The 21,937-nt window shown below is 41.9% G+C and overlaps 1 protein-coding gene across 1 annotated transcript in view; it reads right to left on the bottom strand.

The window, feature by feature from the left end:
• Positions 1-21,937, bottom strand: part of ITSN1 (intersectin 1) — a 203,128-nt gene that overhangs the window by 89,794 nt on the left and 91,397 nt on the right. The window contains exons 10-16 of the mRNA XM_040980773.1: positions 21,399-21,536; positions 18,986-19,101; positions 15,065-15,327; positions 13,033-13,182; positions 12,802-12,942; positions 7,575-7,662; positions 7,289-7,428 (exon numbers count right to left, since the gene is read on the bottom strand). Of these exons, the coding sequence (XP_040836707.1) occupies positions 7,289-7,428; positions 7,575-7,662; positions 12,802-12,942; positions 13,033-13,182; positions 15,065-15,327; positions 18,986-19,101; positions 21,399-21,536 (1,036 nt within the window). The remainder of the gene's footprint in view (positions 1-7,288; positions 7,429-7,574; positions 7,663-12,801; positions 12,943-13,032; positions 13,183-15,064; positions 15,328-18,985; positions 19,102-21,398; positions 21,537-21,937) is intronic.

Below are 21,937 nucleotides of genomic sequence, written 5' to 3'. Positions count from 1 at the left end.
CTCTGTAAAACTATGAAGAACCAATTCAGAACACAGAAATTATTCACAAATCAAAGTAAAAGAATATCCATTCATCACAAAACTACCATTTATTAACTCTTTTTTTAAAGATGTATTCTCTTTTAAAAAAAGATTTTATTTACTTTTATTTGAAAGTCAGATATACAGAGAGGAGGAGAGACAGAGAGGAAGAACTTCCATTTGATGATTCACTCCCCAAGTGGCCACCAAAATTGGAGCTGTGTTGAGCCAAAGCCAGGAGCCTGGAGCATCTTCTGAGTCTCCCACACGGGTGCAGGGTCCCAAGGCTTTGGGCCGTCCTCAACTGCTTTCCCAGTTCACAAGAAGGGAGCTGGATGGGAAGCGGGACTGCCAGGATTAGAACCGGCATCCATATGGGATCCCAGCATGTTCAAGGTGAGGACTTTAGCCGCTAGGCTACTGCTCTGGGTCCTATTAATTCTTTATGTATTAAAATCAGGAATATAACAAAAAAGAAAATTGGCTATTTAAATTGAGAAAAGTTATAATACTTAAATAGGTATTAAATGCTACTTTGAAATCTGCAGTGAATATGAGATCAATAGAAAGTTCTGTTCCCCCTATACAAATTGATACCCAATATGCTAAGTACAATGCGAGAAGGCCACAGAGGCTGTGTGTGAGAGAGACAGAGACACAGACAGAGACAGAAACAGAGAGAAAATGTAGCCAGAGCCGTTCTGCAATAGATACTTCCTCCAGGAGGTTTTGCTAAGTGTTCCTATGTTGTTAAAAAGAGAAAATGGACTCAAGTTGACTCTAAGAATCTGATTTTTCCCCAAAAAAATCTCAGTTTATTCAGAAAGCACTAGTCCATTATTTTAAATGCATATCATTCCAAACAATAAAATTGTTAGGCATGGTGGCCTAGTGGCTAAAATCCTTCCCTTGCACACATCAGGATCCCATATAGATGCCGGTTCTAATTCCGGCAGCCCTGCTTCCCATCCAGCTCTCTGCCTTTGACCTGGTAAAGCAGTCCAGGACGGCCCAAAGCCTTGGGACTCTGCACCTGTGTGGGAGACCTGGAAGAGGCTCCTGGCTCCTGGCTCCTGGCTCCTGGCTTAGGATTGGCTCAGCACAGGCACAGGCCTTTGCCGCTGCTTGGGGAGTGAGCCAGCACAAGGAAGATCTTCTTCTCCATATATCTGACTTTCCAATACAGATAATTCTTTAAAAACTGTTAGTAAGTTGGGGTACACAAGAGTAAAGAGAGCAAGGAAAACATATTTTCAAAAAATTAGAATTTTGCTTCCCTTCCTTTATCAAATTGTTTATTAAATACTTGTAACTTTCAGAAAAATTCATACGATTATAAATTCAAACAGCTGGGCCCGACTTGGTAGCCTAACAGCTAATGTCCTCATCTTACACATGCCAGGATCCCATATGGGTGCCGGTTTGTATCTGGGCAGCCCCGCTTCTCATCCAGCTTCCTGTCTGTGGCCTGAGAAAGCAGTGGAGAACAGTGCAAAGCCTTGGGGCCCTGCACCCACATGGGAGAACCGGAGTAGGCTCCGGGCTCCCAGCTACAGATCAGCAGCTCCAGCCCTTGTGGCTGCTTGGGGAGTGAATCAACACATAGAAGATCCTCTCTGTCTCTCCTCTTCTCTCCATAACTGACTTTCCAATAAAAATAAGTCTTTAAAAATTCTTAAAAAACAAACTGAACCCAGCCAAATAACCTACTGGTAAGGCATAGAGTTTAATGTATACCACCTATTAACTACTTTGAGTTCTGGGAGTGTTCTAATTATCTGAAATTCACGATATCCCATATAAAGGCCCTACAATCAGAGGGAAAGTGTTTTGCCCTTAGGATGCCAGCATCCCGTATCAAAGTGCCTAGATTCAAGTCCCAATGCTGTTTCAGATTCCAGCTAATCTGCATTCCAGGAAGGAGCTCAAGGACTCGGACCCCAGCCATGCGTGTGGTAACCTGGATGAAGCTCCTGGCTCCTGGTTTGGGCCTGGGCCGGCCCTTGCCATTGTGGAAATTTAGGGAGTAAACTTTCAAACTGAAGAGCTGTCTCTCGGCCTCTTTCCACCTTTCAAATTAAAAGAAAAACTAAATAATTAAATCCTTAAAAGAAATTAAATTGAAAGAGCAAAACTGAAAATTTTTACAATTACAGGTAATGAGATTCAGAGGAATATATTACTTTAGACAGAAACAGTATTCCCAAAAGAATCATACGGGCAAAAATAAAGTTTTATCTTGAATAAGATGGCAGATCATGGACCAGTCAAACATTATTCTATTTGCTGCCTTAAAGCAATACTGCGGTATGAATGCAGGCTGCTTTTTATTGCAGTCTCTGCATATCTTCCCCGGGATCTTTTTCTGTCTACCATTGTCTCCCTTTGCATGCATTTTCTTCCTGAATTCACATTCTGTTCCCCATTCTTTCTCAAGCTCTTTTCTTTTTCCCCTGGTTGTTAAACATTTTGCCTTTCACTGCCCTCATAAAGAATGGGCCTGCCACAAAAGCAACAGTACGAAGCAACAAGCATAAAAGCCTCAATTAAGCAAACAATGTAATTGACTGTAACTGGCATGCTCATTTCCATATCAATCCCTTGCCTGGGAGGAACAGGTATCATCACCACAGACAGAACTGACATTTCTAAGAAACCCTTGTGTTTTAAGGCGCTTGGACTTCCCAAACACACTGAAGGGATATGTTCTCAATACTCCAATGTGCAGAGGAATAAAAACACTGTTTTTTGGAAGAGTACACTGACCATCATACTGTCTCCTCTGTGGTAGAATAAACACACGGAGCCAAGGAAGAACTGAGTGCTCGTTCAGATTTTCTCAGAAAAGTGGAAAATTCGTTGACCTAAAATGCTTGCTACAAGAGACAAGTAGACAGCACCTTGTTTGTCTTGTTATTCAAAGCTTACAGCGTCACACACACGATATGTCAAGAGGGCAGGCTCAATCATACTCCATGATTAATAGTTACTAGTTACTAATGGCTGTCAACATGCACGAAGAAGGCTTAGTCAGTACTTCCTGGTAAATGCTATTTTAGGCACTGAGCACTCATTTGCGTAGGGAAACCTGTGGCCCAGAGCTGCAGCAGGTTCACCATTCTTAGTCTGAGAGACGTGCATGGCCAGAGTAGGGCATGGAGACCTTTAGAAAGAAGTCTAAGTGGATGACACAGCCCAGGAGAACTGCCAGGCACTGCCACACTGCCTCCTCCACTGTCACTGACTGGAAGAGAGAAACACTCAAATGTAAATGGTCGTATGTGTGAGCACTTGTCCAGCACACAGACACGAGACAGGAACCAACAAGGACTCAACATTTTAACACAAAACAGAAAACCCAACCTCTGTGTTGTAGTGGATTCTCCTGGCTTGGCATGCAGTAGTAGAGCTGTGTAAACTAGAAATCGTCTTTATACCACTGTTATAGCTCCATGCAGGCAGGGTATGTCAGATCAGGCTGTCAGGCTGCAGTAATTACTAACACTGACAGGGCAGGCAAAGGCACGACTACTCTCCAAAGCATTCTTCTCAGCAATGTGATTTGGCACATGTCAGGACCATAATTTTAGACCCGTGGGTAAGTGCAATGGGACTCCCAGAAGGCTTTGGTTTTACTGTACGTTGAGGTATAGAGAAGATCATAGTTCATCAGAAACTTCAAATTCGTGTTTCTGGAGCACAAATCCAGAATACTGCTGATTTTTTAACATGAAAAAAAAAAACCCCTTGCTGCATACAGAATGTATTTGAAAAGCAGCAACATTTGGTCAATAAATTTGATCCATTACACATGCTTTCCAGTGGTAATTCACACTCACAGTCACTAACAAGACCAACTGCCACCCGTTAATCGCTGACTGACTTGTTCATTTGATCCTTAGCGAATATCCAGCACGTGAGCTTCAAGCATGACTGCTATCAGTTCCCATCACAGTCTTTAAGTTTGTTCTTACTGCGTTTATTAGCTGCTACAGGATTCAGAATTTCTTTCACAAGCAATTCTTTATTTGGAGTGACAGATCATAAAGATATTCTTGGACCCTTTCCTGGAGTTTATCAACACACCTTTAACATTAATCTACTCAAATGCATGGAAAAATAGCCTTCCTGTAAAGAATGAACCCTCAATTTCTTTGCAGTCAGAGGGAAGTTTAGGGCAACAGACTCTTGACCCAGAACTGAATCTGGAGCCAACTGGCATCGGTCGGCCACAGATACAAGTATGTGTCATATATTCAGTGCATCGCTTCCTCTACAACACAAATACCTATGAACATGACCACAAAAGTAATTCTTCTACATTTAATTAATGACAAGTATCTCTTCTTAGACTGTTAGATATTGAGTAGAAAAAATTAATTCTTTTTGATGAGGGGGAAAAAAAAGCAAAAAACCACAAAATTCTTCACAGTATTTGGTGAAGAAGTTAAGACACATCTTGGAACGTTTACATCTGCCTTGCTCTTGGAGTGCCTAGGTACCAGCCCTGACTACGCTACCTCCAGCTCCCTGCGAATGGATATCCTGGCAGGCAGCAGTCACGGCAGGGAGTGGAGGCCCCCATGACACACATGAGTTCTAGGATCCTGGTTTTGGAACAATCTATCTATAGCTGTAATGAGCATTTTGGCAAGTAAAGCAGCAAGTGAAATATCTCTCTGTTAGTCTGCCTCTTTTAAATCAAATCAGGGGGAAAAAAGGGGTGAATGTTCATGGAAATGGAATTAAAAGACAAATTTATTTTGATGGAGAAAAATTTGAAATCCAGGCATTCAAAAGGTCTTAAATAAATTCATGAAATGGGAGGGTGGTCCTGTGGTGCAGCAAGCTAGGTTGCTCTCTAGGCCATCAGCATCCCATATGGGTGTCAGTTCATTTCTGACCCAGCTCCCTGCTAATGTGCCTGGGAAAGCAGCAGAGGATAGCTCAAGTATTTGCATTCATATGGGAAATCCAGATAAAACTCCTGCCTCTGAACTGGCCTAGTCAAAAACTTTTGAGTCTATTTTGGGAATGAATCAGCAGATCTTTCTCTTTGTTTCTTTCTCTCTCTATAACTCTTTCAGATAAAGAAACATTTTTTTTTTTAATGTACTCATGACAAAACTATGTTATGGATTTAGAAAAAAGTTTTGTGCCAAAATAAACTTTAATATTTCATCCCTTATAAACCACCCTGAAACAGCCACACTAGCTTGTTCTCCTTTTTTAAACTCCCCAGTATTAATCCAAAATTACACTTACTCGACCAAGGACATACTCAGTGCTCATATTCACACAAGCAGCCAGCTGATGCAGAAGGCAAGATTAGTCCATCAAGCCTGGTAAGAACAACTCCCAGCACATTTCAAGTGTGTTTGCTTTAGCAACAGTTAACAGCAATCCAACTGCCAAAATAATCCAATCCTGAAATTTGGCACTCATCAAAACTCTTCCATGAAAGTATACTTTTCTAATACCTTATCCTTGGGTGATGAGTCAAATTTCTAGAAAAAGCAACCTTAATTTTGAAGGCAGAAAATGTTTCAATGTTACCTGAGTGCAATATATATGTGAATGTTTCATGGTACATCTTTCGGGAAATGATGAAACGCTGGCAACAGTGTTAACATTCTTTTGCTTAAAACACTGACAGGACACACTGTGGGTATTCTTACTACACTTATTGTAGAGATGGAGAATTAACAGCAGTACATACGATCCTGACCTATCACACCTACACACACACACATTAAAGTGAACATACACAGCAGACACACATACACTGGGAACGCATAAAAGCAAAGTGAAGAATAACATTAAGTTGGCCCAAATAGTACTTCCCCTCAGAGCATTTTCCTGGAATTACACAACTGAGAAGACTTCATTACTTAATACTCCAAAAGAACAGCACAAAGACCTCAACCTCAGATGTCTAGACAACCTGGCCTGGAATCTCACCTAACAGCACACTGAAAATCTCAAAAATCTCAAAAGGCCTCCTCTTTTTATTTAAAACAACAACAGGAGTTTTCATTTGTCTTTAGTGTCAAAAGCTAAATTTGGTATTGTCAAGGATAAAAGAAGTTTAAGTCAGGGTTAAGTGCTTGGTGGGTCAGTGTCAGTTAAGCCAACCAGCATCCGATGAGCACCAGTTTAAGTCCTAGCTGCTTCAATTCTGACCCAGCTCTCTATTACTCCTGGGAGAGCAGCAGAAGACAGCCCCAGGATCTGGTCCCCTGCCGCCCACATGGGAGAGCCGGTGGCCGACTCCTGGCTTCAGCCCTACCCTGCCTGTTGTAGACATCTGAGCAATGGGATCCTGGCAATGGTACGGCTCCTCCCCAGGCTGTTCAGGGCACGCACAAAGGAAATCAAATCAGCATTTAGGAGATCTGTCTGTCTCTTTTCCTTTTAAATCAGTAAGTGGGATAAACAAAGTAAGACGCAAAATTTAATTTAAGAAAATATAAAAGAAGCAAACAAATACTTGGAAGGGAATAAGATACTCAATTTCTTGCAAGAATGAAATTGACTTTTAAACCTTTAATGCTAGTTAAATCTAAACTGCTCCATGATCAGTATTCTTAACAAATGAGCTATTGGAATTCTTTTTTTTTTAAATTATTATTGTATTGGCATTCTTTTATAGAACATAAGCACTAACGTTCTTCAGATGACAAAATTGTAAAGTTAAATGAAAAATACCGAAAGGAAAACAGGCTGTGTGACCTGCCCATTATACACTCCCTCTGAACGCCAGTAGTTCCCTGAATCTGACAAAACTGTATAACACTTCTGTCACACAAAACGATCACCTCACAAAACAGTACAATTCCGAAACGTGTGAAAACAAAACACGGGTATTCAAACAGACACAATCTTGAAGATAGGAACTGGCAGAAAAATTCTTAGTTTGAGCGAGAAAACAACTCCTTCCAGCGACTGTTAAAGAACACAGGGAAGATGAGCTCTTCAGACCCGATTCACCCTGCTGTGATTACAAACGGAAAAGGAGGGAGATGCAAAGATACAGCTGAGATTAAAGACGGGTGTTTCGTTGGAGCTACTCACATCACCCAAATTGATAAGATGTCCAATTTATGCCTTATATTTTAAAGGAGAAAAATGTCATTTAGATTGCCTCATGCTCCTTTACAAATATTGAAGACTGTCACAAAGGTTGGCAAACCAGCATAATAAATTTTTCTGCCGGACACTGAGAAAGTAAAGGTAGCACAAATACGTAGGCATATATGGAAGTTACCTTCAGCTGGTTATTGAAAATATCAATCTCCTGTAGTTTTGATCTAGTTTCTTTCTCCACTTCATCCAGTTGCTCTCGTAGTTGCTGCCGAGTTAGTTCTTTTGCTTCTAAGGCTCTTTTGAGTGTAACAAGTGAATCCCCTAATTTAGAGAAACAATGCAAGAGAAGGAAAATCCGACAGTGAGGAAAATACTTTTCAGCATTTTCTTTTCACAGAGGCAATTTTGGTCAGATGAGATGGAAAAAAACAATTTTTTAAAAATAATAATAATAATAAAACACCTACTGTGCAAACTGTTTTGCTGAACCTGTTTTAACTGGTCGTTGAGTATCTGCTTCTCTGGAATAAGTCTTCCAAGCATCTGCTGAGACTCCTAGGAGACAGAAGCAAGCAGCAGTGACAGGCAACACTACCAGGCCTGCAATCCCCAGCCAAGTTCTCAGCAGTGCTGCAACACCTTGCAGACGCCTCTCACCACATCCCTAGGCCTGGCCTATGGTGAAACTGCATTCCACTCCGAGCCAGAGTGCCTCTTGGTTTCTGGCCAAGAAATTAACTCTGTTTACAAAATAACTTTCCACTACAATAAAGTTGGGATAGTAATGATTTCCTTGCTTATATTTGCTTTTATTCTTGTTGACTTACTGGACACTTAAAAGCTATAAAAGAAAATACACTATAAGTACGACTGAGCAGAGTGATCTCTCAATATTACCTTGATTAAATTAAAATACAGTAACCCTGTCTGTAAATTAATACAACATTTCAAATAGGAAGTCTACTAGGGCTGAACTGGTTAACCCTATACTTGAAGCTGGAAGCAGTAATCAAAAAAGTTTAATAATCAGATCTTAGCCTCTGTATATTTTTTCAGCACACAGGATGGAATTTTAAACAGGTACACCATAAGATTAAAAGCAACTATTTTTTAACTGGCACACGATAAAAGCTGAACAAACATGAACAAGGCTGCTTGAAGTTTTCATGGGTAACTTTCCAAGCACAGAATATGCTTTAATTCAGCTCAGAAATTTCCCATTTGGTTTCTATAAGTTTCATTGAGGACATTTTGACTTTTATTTTGACTTGATGAAAAATGATTTCTATGAATTGACACTGGTTTGAAGAAATGAGAAAGCCTTAGTTAAAAATCTGCACCAGACCCAGCGTGGTGGCCTAGTGCCTAAAAACCTTTGTGTACTCTGCTGGAATATCTGAGTGGTAGACAGACCAAGTTCAACAGTAAGGATACAGAGGAAGAGGAGCTTGGCTCAGCCGTTAGGATGCCACTTGGGACACCCCCATCACCCACTGGAGTATAGGTTTGAGCACCAAATTCTCTACTTCTTGAACCAGCTCCTTACTAATGGACATCGTGGGAGGCAGCAGGGGACTACTGTTACTTGGGTCCAAGGGACACACATGGGAGATTCAGATCAAGTTCTGAGCTCCTTGTTTTGGCCTGGTACAACCTTTGCTCTTGCAACCAACTGGGAGAGTGAACTAACAAACGGACAACTTCTCTCTCACCCTTTCCAATAAAGTAAAAATAAATTTAAACTTCTTTTTAAAATAAAGCATTTAGAAGCATCTTTCCCTACGAATAATTGACAGCCAAAAAAAATATTCACAAAAGAGAACACACAAATCAGACTGTTTCCCCAAAATAGTTGAACTGAGTTTCTTTTTCTCTTATTCTTCCCATACGTTAGACAACCCTGATCCCAAAGTTCCTTTCCAAAACTGTGAATATCAAGAAGCCCAGCTCAGGTCACTGTGATCATTTTATGTATAGTCACATACTTTTCTTTCTTTAAACTGTATCATTTTTTACTTCACTATATTTTCAGGATTCATGGTTTTATTTATTTTATTAACACTATCTGGATAGTCTAAGCATCAATCTTAAACACTAAAAACACATCTGTTACACATTTAATCATAATATTGAGATAACAAACAAATATAGGCCCTTTCTCCTTAAGATAATAAAGGGAATATATCTATGAAATTTCACATCAAAAGTCAATGAAGGGCCCGGCGCGGTGGCGCAAGTGGTTAAAGGTCCTCGCCTTGCATGCCCGGGATCCCATATGGGCGCCGGTTCTAATCCCGGCAGCCCCGCTTCCCTTCCAGCTTCCTGCCTGTGGCCCAGGAAAGCAGTCGAGGACGGCCCAAAGCTTTGGGACCCTGCACCAGCGTGGGAGACCCAGAAGAGGCTCCTGGCTTCGGATCGGCATAGTATCGGCCCGTTGCGCTCACTTGGGGAGTGAATCATCGGACGGAAGATCTTCCTCTCTGTCTCTCCTCTCTGTATATCCGCCTTTCCAATAAAAAAAATAATAAAAAATAAATCTTTAAAAAGTCAATGAAAGATCAGTGGTACGGCATGGTGAGTTAGGCCACTGCTTATGACAACAGCATCCCATGCTGGGGCATTGGTGTGGGTCCTTGCTATTCCATGCCCTCTCCAGCATCCTGTTGATGGACCTGTGAAAGCTACCCACAAGGGATATCCAGACAGGAGTTCTTGGCACCAGGAGTCAGGAAGATCCAGCCCTGGCTGTTTTGGTCATTGGGGGAATAGACAGGTAGATGGAACATCTACCTCTCTCTTCATCTATAATATGATATATAAAACAATTGTACACACACACATACATCTTAATTGCACTCTTCTTTGTCACTCTTTCAAAGAAATAAAAATGGATAAGAAAATCTTTTATAAAAATGAATGAAAGGGGGCTTATATACTGGCACAGCTGCTTATTGCTACTCCAGCATCCCATATGGCCACTGATCTGATACTCAGCTATTCCATTTCCCATTCAGCTCCCTGCTAATGTGCCTAGGAAAGCAGCAGAAGATGGCTAGAGTGTCAGAACCACTGCCACCCATGTGAATGAAGCTCCTGTCTCCTGACTTTGGCCTCAGAGTAGGTTGATGTGGTCATCTGGGGAGTGAATCAACAGATGAAAAATCTCACTCTGCAACTCTTTTAAGTAAGTAAATAAATCTTAAAAATTTGTTAATAGAGTTTCCTAGAAATACTAACTGACACAACCAAAGGAAAAATACGCAAATTAACAGTAAATAAGACAGCAACACTGCTCCTCTCTCCCAAGAGCCGACAGAAGTCACAGAATCAGTAAGGACACTAAAGACTGCACCATCAGCAAGGATCTGCTTGACCGAAGTCACTTCTGGGATACCCCATCTAACTGCAACAGAATACAGGCTATCCTCAAACGTGCATGGAACACTTGTCCAGACAACTACAGGCTGGGCCATCAGTCTCAGTATATTTGGGAAAAGACCAAATATTTGGAACCTAAATAGCATACTTCTGAATAATTACCCAGGGAAAAAAAAAACCTGGGTAAACACTAAAAATATTTTGAGTTGAAAAGACTAAATGTAACATTTTGTGGAACGTCATTAGAGCACTACTTAAAAGAAAATTCACAGTTTAAAATGCTTATATCACAAATCAAGGTCAGGATCAGTGCTGTCACTTAGTAGGTAAATCCACTGTCCATACCCTCTATGGGTGCTGGTTCGAGTTCTGGCTGTTCCAACTTTCCAAACAGATCCCTGCTAAGGGCTTGGAAAAGCAATAGAAAATGGCCCAAGTGCTTGGGGCCCCGCATTTCCATAGGAGACTCTTAGAAACTCCTGGCTTCACACCAACACAGCTCCAGCCCTGTGTCCATTCAGAGAGTGAACTAGCAGACGGAAGAAAACTGTCTCTCCCTCTGCAACTCTGACGTTCAAAACGATAGATAATCTTTAAATTAAAAAAAAAAAGTCAAATTCAGTTATTTATGCTTTTTAATTCAGTTATTATTAACAACAAGGAAGTTAAAGTAAACTCAAAGAATAAACAGCATAAGTAAATGGAATAGAAAACAGATGTATCACAGAGAAAATCAATAAAGTGAGAGGATATTTTTTTCTTGTAAAATCAATGAACTTCTGTTTCTAGGTAGACTGATCAACAAGCAAGAGCAGCAGAGAGAAGAGATGGAAGAACAAAGAAAAGTGTGTATGTGTGTGTGTGTGTGTGTGTGTGTGTGTGTGTGTGAAGAGCCAAATGTGTGTGTGTGAAGAGCCAAATGAGTGATATCAAGAATAAAAGAAGGACACAGCCATTGATACAGACATGCAAAGAATTTCAGGAGTATTATTACTATGATTGGAGCATCATTGAAATCTCATGTTAGAAGTTAATTGCTGGGGCAGCACCATGCTACGGCTGTTAAGCTGCAACCTGTGGTGCCAGCATGCCATACAGGTGCTAGGCTGCGTCCCAGCTGCTCCACTTCCCATCCAGCTACCTGCTCAGGCACCTAGGAAAGCAGAGGGAAACAGCCTATGTCCCAGGGCCCTGCAATTGCATGAGAGACCTGGTTCAAGCAAGCTCTTGGTTCCTCCCTGGACAAGGCCTAGCTGTTGGCAGCCATTTAGAGAATGAACCACTGGATAAAAGATCTCTCTTTATATATACAAATCTGCTTTTCAAATAAAATAAATCTTTTAAAAAATTAACAGAGTTACCTAGCGTTCTGATAGCACGAAGAGGGGGAGAATCTCTGATTAGGGTTAATGCCCTACGTTGAGAGCGGCCTGGTGAAAAGTTCTGCCTTCCTCCCTCAGACTTTCTCTGGCTCCTACACTTCAAAACTTTTCTCTGCCACCTTTTTTGCAGATGCTGGCACATTAATGTTGGACAATCTAACTGCCAAATCTCTGAGAAATAAATATCTTTTAAACAATATTTATTTGAAAAAATATATTGAGGGAGGGAGGGAAGGAGGAAGAAGGGGAGAGGGGGAGAGAGAGAGCGCGCGAGTGTTCCTATCCACTGATTCACTGCCCAAGTGGCCCCAACAGCCAGAGCTGAGCCAATGTGAAGCCAAGTGCCAGGAGTCTCCTCCAGGTCTCCCACGTGGGCACAGGGTGCTAAGGCTTTGGGCCGTCCTTAACTGCTTCTCCAGGACACCAGCAGGGAGCTGGATTGGGAGTGGAGCAGCTGGGGCTCTAGTACCACTGTCTGGCTGCAGTTTATTCTGGCAGATATCCTTCCACTGCTTTCAGGTCTGTGCTCCAGCAGCACTCTCAATCGGTCCGTCTCCTTGACTTTTGGTAAAAGCAAAATCTCTCCTACCCCAAGGCCTCCGACGCCCCTTCCAGACTCATTCCCAGGGCACGTCTTCTCTTTCTCACAGTACTCGCTTGTTCAGTGTCTGCCCTCCATGCACACACAGGGAAAGCCCCGTGGAGATGAAATGGCCCTCAGTGGCAGTATCGGCACAGACAAGAGTGCTGGCTGGGCAAACGACCATCAAGCCTGTTGACTTGACATCTTACTTCTCAGGCAGTGATTGTCCATGGCATCGTTGGCTCTAGCACTGATGACAGGGCAGTGCTTCAAGTCTGCTGAGTGAGTCAGTGAAAGGAACCCGACAAAAGCAAGGAAGCCTACAAGCTCTTACAGGAAGCATTTCCTCACCTGTAACTGTTGCTGGAGGTGAGTGATCTCAGCGATTCTCAACTCCCTGGATTTGTTCGTGCTTTCAATTTCTTGCCTTTGGCTGGTCAAACGACATCTGATATCCTGAAGTTTGCCTTCAAGTTGATGCTTTTTATCATTCTTTAACAAAATGAAAGATAACAGGAATTGTTACCATTTTCAAGGTTCAGTGTTAAGTGAATTTCCCAACCATCATCCAAAGCCACTCACTAGAGCTTCTAATTCAAATTCCAAAGTCTTTTTCTTAGCTTTCAGTACAACTATGTCCTCTTGTTCTTTGTTTCTTTGATTGAGAAGTTCTTGTCTCCGATTCCGCTCCCATTCAAGTTGTCGTTGTCTTTCAAGTTCCCGTTTTGCAGCCTGTGACATTTACAAGCAATTTATTAACTTCGCAGTTCAGGCAATAAACAATGTCTCCTAACAAGAGTAACAACCAGTAAGACTTTCCACTGAGGAATGAAGCATTACAAAAAATGATGTTGCAAAATAACCAAAAAAATTCTACAGAAATACTGTGTTCCTTCTAGAGAAGAAAGGGAACATTCAGAACTATTTCTATAACATGGGAGCTGACAGGATTATTTCACCACTGGAATTCCATGCTTTATGTCTTAACCAATGCTCAAGTAGTAAACAAAAGTATTCTTTCTTACAGGCTTACAAAAACAAAGGAACACTTCTTTATCCAGTGAGAGCAAACTAAAACCCCAAGAACAAAAACTGGGTTTTCTTCCACCATGTGAAATCATGACGTACAGTCTGACTATTTTTACCTGGAGTACTTTGTACCACAAATGTTTCAGATTTGGGGATTCCTTATTTTCAAATACCTACAGACTTTACTAGTTGAATAATCCTAATCCTGGGACCTAAAACCCAAATCAATGGGATTGCAGAGCAGTTGGTGCCCTGTATTAAGTACCACTCAGCCTATATTTCAAATCTAGAAGTCCCTGACACTGACCTCTCTAATCTCTCATTCCCTTATGATGAAACTTGGTTGATTCTCCTGGACATGTGAGTTCACCTCAATGCCACGGCTGCGACTCCTGGGTGAAACACATACCCTACGTATGGCACTTTCCCCTAACTTCCCATCTTCCAACTGCTCTTTGCCAAGACTGGGGGCCACAAAAGGACATCATAGTCACCACTGTGTTTCCACGTTTATTTTTCTGAATAAACACTCTGAACTGTCATTTTTTTTTAAATGCTGACCAATGCAAGGCTGTTTCTCTTACTTATCCACTTGGGAAATTAATATCTTATACTAGTAACTTCCAGAATCAGTTCATGAAAAGAAAGTTCTTTCGTTGTTGTTTTTTTTTTAATGAAGAAAAACTCCTCGTCGTCAAAGTTCCCTCACCTGAGAGAACTACAGCACTGATCCTTCAAGGATACATGAAAACTGGAAGGACAAACAGGAGACTGGTTTTGCCCCTGGCCAGGTATGGCATCAATCTATGAACAATCCTGTAGCAGACAGTGAGGATTCTCCCAGTTTGGGGTGGGTTTTGTGGTGGAGCAAGTTAAGTTGCTACTTGGAAATTCAACATCCCATTTCAGAGGACCTAGACCTGACTTCTGCCTCCGCTTTTGATTCCAGCTAATGACTACTAATGCACCCAGGATCCAGATGTGGGGTACCTCAAATCTGGGAGTCTCAGGTTCCTGACTTTGGCTTGGCTGAGCTCTGCCTTCTGTGGACACATCTCTTTTCTGTCTCACTCTCTGCCACGCTCCATTTCAAAATATAAACAAATAAGTCTTCTATTAAAAAAATGTTCATAACAGTATCATTTACAACAGCCAAATATCCATCCATTTGTGAACAGATAAAGGAAATATGGCTCATGTATACAAGGGAAGACTATTTGGCCACAATAAGAAATAAAATGCTGATTCCTGCTACAATGTGGATGAATTTTCAAAGCATTTGCTAAGAGAAAGCCATTCGCTAAAGATCACATCCTATCTGATTCCACTTGTAAGACAATCTCTAGAACAGGAATTTTTTTGGCCATGGAAAGCCAGTCAGTGTTTGCCAGGGCTTGGGAAAAGAAAAGAAACAAGGCGTAAACTTTTGGCTGAGTAAAAGGTTTCTTTTAGAGGTGATGAAAATGTTCTAGAACTAGATAGTGGTGACGTCTGCACGAGTCTGTGACTACATCAGAGGATCGCTGGGAGAATTCTAGAAGAGTGAGTACTCAGGCACTGTAGGGGCTGCTCCACGGATGCTTACCTCTCGCCTCTCTATTTCTTTTCTCCTTTCCTCCTCTCTCTGCCGTTCTAGCTCCCGTTGCTTTTCCAGTTGCTTCTCCAGCTCCAATTGTCTCTTGCGCTCTTGTTCCTGCCGCTCTCGCTCTTTCCTTTCCTGCTCCGCTCTCTCCAGCTGGGCCAAGCGCTCTTGCTCTTTGCGCTGCTGCTCCAAGAGAGCTTGTCTTCGTTTTTCCAACTCCAGGTTGCCACGTTCAAAGTTCTCGCGCTTCTTATCTTCAAATGTGACTTTGAGACAAAGAACAGATGAGTCATCAAGCCAGGATCCTCAATGGACTGCTCAAAGCAAAAGCTCATTGGCATGTTTGGGATTTGAAGAACACATCCAAACTCAGAGCTTCCAAGGCTTCCTTACTGTGCAAAAACGTCTTTCCCCTAAATCCTCTGCTTAGAATTTTCTCTCCGTGCCAGACACTGTTTCCAAAAAAACATTTGTATTCTACTTCTGCATCATCACCCAACCTTCTTTACTTCTCCATTACCCCATTTTCTGCTACACTGAACCTCCCAAATTCTTCTGTACCACTAGTCTCTCCAGGTTGCCCACCTTGCATATGCTTTGGCCATCTAACAAGATGGTATCTTGAAGAGTAGTTTTTGAGACCTTCACGCCCTACAGCAAATAACAAGTTGTGCTTCAACCATTAGGTATATTACCATTAGTAAATAAATATTTCTCCATTCACTGTTCAGTATTCTTCTTTGAAATACCAATGAGGAATTTCCAAACTACCACCCAGGTCTACCTTTTTTGGGGGAGAGGGGTCCCCCTCTTGTTAAACTTTTATGTCCATTATACTTTATTCCCAAAACCTCACCCTCCAAGTCCCTTACTGCCTATAGTACTGTGTGTTTCCTTCACATGCTTCCCCATGGTACCAATGCCAGTCACGGGCAATCGCATACGCTAGCCTCTGTGCTATGCCACTGCCATTGTTCCAAGTCTACTTCAAGAACCATTGTTTCTCTCTTTGTCTTCCTTCAGAGCTTGGCGTATCTTTCTTGCCTCTTTCCACACTCCTGTTTCGACTTCACTGCACATGCTATAATCAGGCATTAAGGCTCGAAAATGGCAAGCACGCTTGGCTTTTCCTGTTCTGGCAGCCTTGCCAATTTCAGAAGAGGGAGCTTCCTCTTTACCACCTTAAATCTTAAAGGTCCTCCATGGCAGAAAGCAATGAAGTAATATCACATACCACAACATGGATTAATCTCAACAATAATACACTATGTGAAAGAAGCCAGACACAGATGATCCCATAAACATATTATTCTGTTTATTTGAAATATCCATGTAATGGAGAGTAGAATGGTTGTTGACACGGGTTGGAGGGCAATAAGAATGAGGAGGAAAAAAACATGGCTTGAAACGGGGCATAGGCAAAGGGGGTTTGACGCAGTTAGTGTGCTACACACCTCCTTTGTAAATGATGGCTGGTATCCCCACAACCCTAGCACATTCAATTATACAGCCTTCACTGCCCCTCAGGGTAGTGCGAGAAGAGGCCATGAGGGTAGAGTTCTCAGGATGACATTAGTGGCTTTATAAAAGGAAGAAGAGAGAAAGAGAGAAAGAGAAAGAGATCTGCCTTATCATCGGTGCCAGCAAGCAGTAAGGAAGGACTGGCAGAACACAGAGGGAAGGCTGCTGTTTGCAAGGCAGGCGAGGGTCTCAGCAGGAACCTGGCAGCCAAGCACCTTCATCCTGAACTTCTAGCTTGTGATGCCAGCATCACGTAGGCTTATTTCCTGGCTGCTCTACTTCCCATCCAGGCCCCTGCCAATGTGCTGGGAAATGCAGCAGAAGGTATACCATGTATCTGGGCCCCTGATACCTATAAGGGAAGCCCAGATGAAGTTCTAAGTCCTAGCATCGCCTGGCCCAGCCCTGGCCATTGCAATTACCTGGGAAGTGAACCAGTGGATGGACAACCTTTCCCTATGCTCTTTTCTTCCTTTGTAACTTAATTCTAAATAAATTACTTTTAAAAAAAGATTGACTTTAGTATTTTGTGAATTTCACTTAAATCTTTCAACAATTCTCAAAATCTTCAACTGCCTTTTAAATTCTAGTATCTGGCCCTGTTCATAGTATAAACAAGGCAAACAATCAAGGGCTGTTTAAAAATCAATGCACAAACAAAACATTTTGAGAATGTTGCTTCCTGTTAAGACGCTTACATAAATCTACACACATAAAAAGAAAATCTCAGATTTTAATCACTTCTGCCCTCATCCACCACTGACAGTTGTTCATCTCCATGGTCATCCAAGACTGACTTGTTCCTTTTGTCCACCAATAATGACCCTGTGCAACAAATCACTCAGTAGTAACAAATTTCATAGAGATTTCATTGCTGTCTTTCCCAGCCTATGACAACATACCAGAAGCAAGCTCTGTTGTTCATCTGTAAAACTCTCCAGGAATTTTTGACATGCACCTACCACTTTATTGATTATTGAGGTATACACCTAAAGCCCTCTACCAAATTTTTCTTAAAGTTTTGTTAACATGTAGGTTCTTGGTCATACTCAATGCACAGCCTCACACATTGAACATCTTCAAAAAGTATTTTATCACTGACAATTTAGTTGTGAGAATACAAAGGAAAAGCTACTGCCTCAAGCAAATCAATGAACTGATGGGCACTACAGCAAAATGACATTGACAAGGATTTAATGTAAGAAAATCCATAATACATTTCATTTGCTGATTCATATCACTATACCATGAATAATGCATACCCACTTTATTCTGACAGTATGATGGACTTGTCACTGAAAATCTGAGTTATTTAAAATAAGTTCACATTAAATTTAAAATAAGTTTCCTCTATTAAGTAATTTTCAATTATTTCACATCCTGAAAAAACAAAGTGATTTTATTTTCTGCTTCAACAACTAGGAATATAATGCAGCCACCTTACCTAAGAAACTTTTAGTCATATAAGTTCTACAGAAAACACATATTTTATCTTAAATAACATATAGTCAGATTTCAAGTAAAAAGTTACAAGGCGGGGAACCAGTGTTTAGCTGTAACGGGTGATTTTGCCATCTGCAACACTGGCATCCCATTGGGCACTGGTTCCTAACTCAACTGCTCCACTTCTGATAACAGCTCCCTGCTAATGGCCTGGGAAAACAGCAGAAGACAGCCCAAGTGTTCTGGGACCCTGCTCGCCGCATGGAAGACCTGGATGAAGCTTCTGGCTTTGGCTGGTAAATGCTGGCCCATGTAGACACCTGGGGAGTGAACTAGAAATGGAAGATGACTCGCTCACTCACTCTCCTCGCTGTCTCCCCCCCCCCACCCACTGTAACTGAGTCTCAAAATAAATATATCTTTAAAAAGTTACAGCAAGATCTTATTAGTAGGGTTCTTATTTCTTAACACAGATTCAAATCCAGAAGTGTATTACAAATGTCTCTTTTGGGACTGGCACAGTAGCATAGCAAGTTAGGCTGACAGCTGCCACTACATATGGCAGTACCAGTTTGAGTACCAGCTACTCAGCTTCTAGTCCAAATTCCTGATAATGCACCTGGAAAAACAACAGATGATGGTCCAAGAACTTGAGGCCTTGTTACTCAGCTGGGGACCTGGATGGAGTTTTGAGGCCTGGCTTCAGGCTGGTCCAACCTCAGCTATCAGAGTCACTTGAAACCAGGAGAAATCAAATCAGAAGATGGCTTCCCTCCAACCCCTTGGAACTCTGCCTTTAAATAAATCAGTCTCTTTAAGGAAAAAAAAAAAAAGCATTCCTTTCTGTCCAAAATCAGTTAAAGGAACATGTGTCAAAAGTTTAATTTATTTTTATGTTCATCTTCGCCTTAGAGACAATCTTTCAAATGTATAACTCAAAACCACAAAAGACCAACTTACCAGGTAATTTCTTTTCTAACTGTTGTTGCTCATCTTCTAACGCTGGTTCCTCTGGTAACCTCTGGTCTACAGAGGTTGAGCTGATGACAGATATACCACTGCCAGACCGAACTCTCCTGCAAACATGGGAGGAAAAAAGAAAAACAGAACAGACTCACATTAAGCTATTTTGGTAGAATTGGGAAAGTTGTGAAAAAGTCTTAAGATGTGGAGCAATAACCAGCTCAATGGCATAGCCTGTACCTGTGGCACTGGCATGGTCAAGCCCCAGCTCCTCCATTTCTGATCCAGCTTCCTGCAAATGCAACTGGGAAAGCATTCTTTCCCAGAAAGAAGATGACTCAAGTGCTTAGGTCCCTGCAGTCATGTGGGAGACCTGGGAAAAACACCTCGTTCTTGGCTTTAGAGCAGCACAGATCTGGCTGTTGCGGCCACTTGTGGAATGAATTAGTAGATGGAAGATCTCTCTAAAACTTCCTTTCAAAAAAAAATTAGAAAACAAACACCTAAAAAAAAAAGAAAGAAAGAAAGAAAAGAAACAAACAAACAAACACTGCCCCTCCCCCCCACCACTGGAGAACTCTCCTATCATCTCTAGTGAGACTGTGCTTCAGATCAGGAGAAACTTCTTTAGACAAGTGATTAATGAGAAGGAAGTGGTTCACTCCCTAAATGCCTGAAAGTGCCAAGGCCGGGCCAGGCCACAGAGGAGGTGAGAAACTTCTTCCAGGTCGCCCACAAGGCTGCCACTTGGGCCACTCTTCCACTGCATTACGAGGCATACTAGCAGGAACTAGATCAGAAGTAGGGCAGCCATGGCCAGCATTTTTATTATCTCTTCAATGCGTATAATGGACAAGCACAATTTCCTTGGTTTCTTTTTTCTTTTAGATTTATTTTATTTTTTTTATTGGAAAATCAGATACATAGAGAGGAAGAAAGAGAGAAAGCTCTTCCATCCATTGATTCACTCCCCAAGTGGCCAAAACAGCCAGAGCTAAGCCAATCTGAAGTCAGAAGCTAGGAGTTTCTTCCCAGTCTCCTAGAGAGGTGCAGGTTCCAACGCTTTGGGCCATCCTTGACTGTTTTCCTGGGAGCTGGATGGGAAGCAGGGCCGCCAAGACACAAACGTCACCTATATGGACTCTCAGCATGTGAAAGGTGAGGACTTCAGCCACTATGTTCCTGCACTGGGCTCCTGGCTTTATCTTCCATGTACATGCTCAGTTTCTCTTTCATAACCAGCATTTATTCCTAAAATGTCTGTTGAATTTTTGATCACAACAATCTTTTGGTGTCTTATTTTGTTGTATTATGAGTAGTAGAAGCATTCGCAGAACAAAATGGGCACGGGATTAACATAGAATCTAAACAGAAATCCTTGGACAGCATTCCAGAACTTCTGAAACCACTTCAGCAGGATCCCTCAGAGCATCCCTCACATCAGGGATCCTGGGATGATAGCAGGTGGCAGTTCCCCATCCCCAGGAACTGAGGTGGTAAGGAGGGTGGGTGCGGCTTCTCCCCTTATCTCTCCACTCCTCCAAATACAGGAGGAAGAAAAAGAAAATTTTAGAACAATGGTCCCACCACTGTTTCCTAATCCTCCATCTTTCCTATCCGGTTCAACTATATAAACATCACAAAAAAATCTAGAAAGAAAATTCTCTTGTATTTATAGGTATCTCAGTTTCCAGCAATGAAAATCACTGCTAGGCTTGGGTGTCTGGATCCCCCAGCCACATGGCTGTAGATTGGGGTACCTGTGTTGGCCCAGGCTTCCTGCCCAATCCACACTGCTAGGCGTGGGTGGCTGGACCCCCAGCCACATGGCTATGGATCGGGGTACCTGTGCTGCCCCAGGCTTCCTGTCCCATCCACACTGCCAGGCAGGGGAAGGGTCCTGGGCTTGTAAGCTCTGGGATCTTACTGGTATGGAATTATGGCCTAGGGAATCCATGGATAAGGTCACTGTACTTGCAGGTGAGGAATGAATCCTGAGGGACAACCAACGACAGGGCCACTGTACTTGCACGTAAGTGAGGGGACTGAGACCTGGTGGTCTGGAGGGGAAAAACCTCAAGATCATTATGGGTCAGACTGGTGCACCAGCCCACACGGGAGTCCTGGGTTGGGCTTGTTAGTATGGAACATGGCTGACCACCACCCGCCTTATCTCTGTCCCCGCCCTGTCAGATACAGGAAGGAAAAAAGAGAATGTCAAAACAAAGGTCTCACCCATTTTCCTCTAGCCCATGACCCTTTGCACCCTAATCAAATCTGTAAAAATTATCAAAAATAAATTTTAAACAATTAAAAAAGAAAATCTTTGCAAGATGTACTGTTAACACAGCTAAATTTGGAATCCACATAGTGAGCACATAACTGCTTGTGAGAGCCAAGTATTCCTTACCTAAAGGAAGGTGGAATGTATTCTGGAGGCAGGACAGGGGGCAGTGGCTGGCCAGACATGGCTACATCTATGAGGTGCATAGCCAGGATAAATTCTTCCGCTGTGAGTTTTCCATCTTGATCGATGTCTGAAAGATTCCTATTCAATGAAATGTTCATTGTAATCTGGTTTCATGAAAATGCATGCCTCATGTTATTCATGAAGATTCAAGAGTTAGGTTTTCTTATTCTGATCTTTGGCCAAATGAGTCCCTTTGTGCTTCTCTGTATAAACAGTATCTATTTTATATCATTCATAATATGATTGCCCGTATAGTTAGGACAGAGCTCAATTTTGACAACAATGTTAACTATGTTTATAATGATACTCCCTTCAATTCTTGTCAGCTTACTTAAACCATGTCAAAATCATGTTCTATGTATTCTATTAAATCTGACACACTATGGGGATGGCTGTTTTACAATAAGTCTTTATCTATGAAAGCAAATAAGGGCATAAGGCCACCCCTAACCTGGGTCCAGAAGGGTAGACTTTCACAC

The sequence above is a fragment of the Ochotona curzoniae genome, unplaced genomic scaffold, assembly GCF_017591425.1.
Source record: "Ochotona curzoniae isolate NIBS_2020 unplaced genomic scaffold, NIBS_Ocur_1.0 contig_3498, whole genome shotgun sequence".
Lineage (NCBI taxonomy): Eukaryota > Metazoa > Chordata > Mammalia > Lagomorpha > Ochotonidae > Ochotona > Ochotona curzoniae.
The sequence above is the reverse complement of the archived record's forward strand: the minus strand, read 5'-3'. Positions and strand labels throughout refer to the sequence as shown.